Source organism: Colobus angolensis, unplaced genomic scaffold (assembly GCF_000951035.1).
Source record: "Colobus angolensis palliatus isolate OR3802 unplaced genomic scaffold, Cang.pa_1.0 Scaffold136, whole genome shotgun sequence".
NCBI lineage: Eukaryota > Metazoa > Chordata > Mammalia > Primates > Cercopithecidae > Colobus > Colobus angolensis.
The window spans coordinates 458453-463154 of NW_012114444.1; the positions used below are offsets into that span (position 1 = coordinate 458453).

The 4702-nt window shown below is 49.1% G+C and overlaps 1 protein-coding gene across 2 annotated transcripts in view; it reads right to left on the reverse strand.

Annotated features, from left to right (window-relative positions):
- The window catches only part of PRPF6 (pre-mRNA processing factor 6), a 74178-nt gene that overhangs the window by 46738 nt on the left and 22738 nt on the right, over positions 1-4702 (reverse strand). For both annotated transcript variants that reach the window (XM_011934430.1, XM_011934429.1), the window contains exons 5-8: positions 3699-3875; positions 3003-3158; positions 773-867; positions 157-313 (exon numbers count right to left, since the gene is read on the reverse strand). In XM_011934430.1, coding sequence (XP_011789820.1) covers positions 157-313; positions 773-867; positions 3003-3158; positions 3699-3875 — 585 coding nt within the window. The remainder of the gene's footprint in view (positions 1-156; positions 314-772; positions 868-3002; positions 3159-3698; positions 3876-4702) is intronic.

The window sequence follows — 4702 nt, forward strand, 5'->3', positions numbered from 1 at the left end:
GCCTCCCAAAGTGCTGGGATTATAGGCTTGAGCCACCGCAGCTGGCCTGTCTGTAGTTTCAATACCAAAAGATAGAGATTTGCTCTAAGGAGTTTACTCCCATAGGGGGCCCACAATCACGCAGCCTCCCAGGAAATGCTTCACAGCACGCCTCACCTTGGGGCACATCTCTGTCCCCTTCATGATAAGGTTCCGAGCTACTTGTAGCTTCCCAGTGACTTCTTCCAGGCGGGCTGACGCAATCCAGGCTGGCGGGTGATGAGGGTTCGTCTCCCGAACAGACTTGAGGAGCAGTCGTGCCTTCTTGATATCACTACAAGAGGGAGAGTGCACATAGCATCAGGCCATACTGTCAGGGGTGCACCTGAGACCTAGAACGAAGGCACCCACTTCCCAGTCACAATGTAAGAACTATCAGTCCTGACGTCCTGAGTTACACAAAACAACTCAAAACTTCAGTGTGCACTCCTCCAAGCCTGTTTAGCCTCCCTGCAGACAAACGCTGAGAACCGAAGGTCCAGATGGGGCATGTGGGACATAGCCGGCTGCTTTCCTGCTCAGCACAGGCAGGGACTTGCGGTATCATATGTAACACGTTTAGTGTATGCAATGAAAGGATACAGATACATTTCAAATGGAAAAATCAAACTACTCCACTTTATATTTCTTAGAACAACATCACATTTTGACTGCATATTGCCCATATAAAATCCAAAATATCCTAGGCAACTGGAGTCTCCATCCCAGCCCAGCGATTCTGCAAAGCACTCACTTGATGTCCCCTCCATGTGTCGGGATCATGGAATTTAAATCCGTCAGGTAGCCTTTGGGGTCAACGACGGTCTGTCCACTCACGGAGTCAGACACCTGTGAGACAGGCCAGGCTGAGAGTCAGCTGGATGTGACCAGGTGCAAAACGAAGACCTTGGAGGGTCCCCAGAGCCCCTCCCACAATCCTCAGTGAGTAGTCAGGAGAAGAAAGAAAACAACCTGCACTGCACTCAGACAACACCTTGTGATAATAACAAATGTCTTCTGTATGGAAAAAGATCTATATTTTTATTTATTTTTTTGCGACAGGGTCTCACTCTGTCTCCCAAGTAGGAGTGCGGTGGCGATCACAGCCCACGACAGCCTCCAGTTCCAGGGCTCAAGGAATCCCCTGCCTCAGCCTACAAAGACTCTGTCTCTACAAAAGAACACAATTTTGGGCCAGGCGCGGTGGCTCACACCTGTAATCCCAGCACTTTGGGAGGCCGAGGCGGGTGGATCACAAGGTCAGGAGTTTGAGACCAGCCTGGCCAGGATGGTGAAACCCCATCTCTACTAAAAATAAAAAAATTAGCCAGACGTGGTGGCACACGCCTACAGTTACAGCAACTTGGGAAGCTGAGGCAGGAGAATCATTTGAACCCGGGAGGTGGAGGTTACAGTGAGCCAAGACCGTGACATTGAACTCCAGCCTAGGGACACAGTGAGACTGTGTCTCAAAAACAAAAACAAAAACATGCTGACACACGCTGCACCAAGGATGAACCTTAAGGACATGAGCTAAGTGAAATAAGCCAGTCACAATAAGGTAAATACTGTAAGACTGCAATCATATGAGGTCCAGAGAGCAGTGAAATTTATAGAAACAGAAAGAATGGTGGATGCCAGGGGCCAGGGAGAAAGGGCACAGGGACGTAGTGTTTAACGGGTACAGAGTTTCAATCTGGGAAGATGAAACAGTTCTGGAGATGAATGGTGATGAGGCTGTATAACAACATGAACATAATTATGTCAATAAAGGTTGAATAAAGTGACAAAAAAGTGTTACATATATTTTACCACAAAAAAAATTACCGTGACAGTTTTATTTATTTTGAGACAGTCTCACTCCGTAACCCAGGTTGGTGTGCAGTGGCATGATCATAGCGCACTGCAGCCTCAAACTCCCTGGCTCAAGCAGTCCTCTCACCTCAGCCTCCGAATAGCTGGGACTACAGGCACGCACCACCAGGCCCAGCTATTTCTTTTAGTTTTTGTAGAGACAGAGTCTCACCATCACCATGTTGCTCAGGCTTGAACTCCTGAGTTCAAGCAATCCTCCTGCCTCGGCCTCTCAAAGTGCTAGGTAGAAGGATCACCTTAGCCCAGCGAGGTCGAGGCTATATGTAGCGAGTCGTGATTGCACCCCCTTTTTTTTGAGACAGTCTCACTCTGTTGCCCAGGCTGGAGTGCACTGGTGCAATCTCAGCTCACTGCAACCTCCAACATCCGGGTTCAAGCGATTCTCCTGCCTTAACTTCCCAAGTAGCCGGAATTACAGGAGCCCGCCACCACACTTGGCCAATTTCTGTATTTTTAGTAGAGAAAGGGTTTCACCATGTTGGCCAGGCCAAAAGTAGTACGTATGCTCCTTCATGGTTTCTGATGTGCATATCAAAAAGATATGCACTTCACTGGTGTCTAGAGCACCCAATCTCCAGATCAAAGTGCATGTTCCATGCAGGGCCACAAGACAATTTACTGAGGGGCAGGAAGAAAACACATTTTTAAAAAAATCATTATTTTATACTTTTAAAAAAGCCCAGGTGCAGTGGCTCACACCTGTAATACCAGCATTCTGGGAGGCCGAGGCAGACAGATCACCTGAGGTCAGGAGTTTGAGAATAACCTGGCCAACATGGTGAAACCCTGTCTCTACAAAAAATATAAAAATTAGCCGGGTATGGCGGAGTGCACCTGTAATCCCAGCTACTCAGGAGGCTGAGGTAGGAGAATCGCTTGAACCCGGGAGGTGGAGGTTGCAGCGAGCCAAGATCATGCCATTGCACTCCAGCCTCTGGGTGACAGAGCAAGACTGTCTCAAAATTTAAAAAATTTTAAAAATCTGCAGAATTATTCAGGCAAAAATCAAGCCAAAAAAAAAAAAAAAGAGAAAGAAGGAGAAGAAGAAAATAAAACAAAACGAAAATGTCTAAAGCTGTCTACAGGAAAATGCTGCGTGACAAACTCACCTGGCTCAGCCTCATGTCCATCAGAGTGTTCCTGGCTTGGCCAATCTTCCTCATGTCCAGCTCACCAGTGCCAGGTGTCATCAATCCTGGTGTCATTCCACCTGGGTATGGAGTGTTTAGTCCGCCTGGATAGGGTGTGTTAAGACCTCCAAATTGCTGGAGGGGAAGAGAGGAAAGGGAAGAATAAAACAACAGTTTGCATTTTATTTTTTTTGAGGCGGAGTCTCACTCTGTCGCCCAGGCTGGAGTGCAGTGGCGCGATCTCAGCTCACTGCAAGCTCCGCCTCCTGGGTTCACGCCATTCTCCCGCCTCAGCCTCCTGAGTAGTGGGACTACAGGTGCCCGCCACCATGCCCGGCTAATTTTTTTGTAATTTTAGTAGAGACGGGGTTTCATCGTGTTAGCCAGGATGGTCTCGATCTCCTGACCTCGTGATCTGCCCACCTTGGCCTCCCAAAGTGCTGGGATTACAAGCGTGAGCCACCGCGCCTGGCCAATGGTTTGCATTTCATGCCAAAAAAATTTATTCTCTGAAATACTTCCCCAGTGGCCTGACATACGCACAGCTGTGCGGACAGACTCAGCCATAGCATAGCCATGACCTGCAGAAGCACCGAATCCAACACAACCCACCACTCCTGCCACTGATCTAACAAGACTAAACGGGCCGCACGCGCCCTTTTTTTGCATGCTCACAGTCTGTCGGGGATCCACTGAGGTATGGTTCTCTCCGGTCTGTAAATGTTTGGCAAAGAAGCTGTCAGGAACTGGGGTCAGCTTCTCATAGCGTGGGTTCCGCTGACGTTTGTTTCTGGCATCGCCAACCTCAGGGATGCTCAGCCACTCTTCTTCCGTGACTTCCGCCAACTTCCTCTGGAAATGTCCAGCCCCCAAATCATTAATTCTCTGACAGAATTTCATGTGCCCAGGTAGGACTATGCTCTCCCTCACCTCTAGCCTCCAGATCATCATGCTTTAGAAAAGATTCGGATGCAACAATTGCTTTTAGTTTGTTTTGAGATGGGTCTTACTCTGTTGCCTAGGCTGGACTCAGTGGCACAGTCACAACTCACTGTAGCCTCAACCCCCCAGGCTCCAGTGATCCTTCCACTTCAGCTTCTCAAGGTGCTGGGACCACAAGCACGGGCCACCATGCCTGGCTAAGTTTTTTTTTTTTTGAGATGGAGTCTCGCTCTATCTGTCACCCAGGCTAGAGTGCAATGGCACGATCTCGGCTCACTGCAAGCTCCGCCTCCCGGGTTCACGCCATTCTCCTGCCTCACCCTCCCGAGAAGCTGGGACTACAGGCGCCCGCCACCACGCCCGGCTAATTTTTTGTTTTTTGTGTGTTTTTTTTTGTAGAGACTGGGTTTCACCATGTTAGCCAGGATGTCTCGATCTCCTGACCTCATGATCCACCCACCTCAGCCTTCCAAAGTGCTGGGATTACAGGCATGAGCCACCGTGCCCAGCATGCCTGCCTAAGTTTTTATTTTTTGTAAAGACAGGTTCTCCCCAAGGCTGGTCTCAAACTCCTGGACTCAAGTGATCCTCCCACCTCAGCCTCCCAAAGTGCTGGGATTACAGGTGTGAGTCACTGTACCCAGCCCCAAAAATAGTTTTCTTTTTTCTTTTTTTTTGAGACGGAGTCTCGCTCTGTCGCCCAGGCTGGAGTGCAGTGGCCGGATCTCAGCTCACTG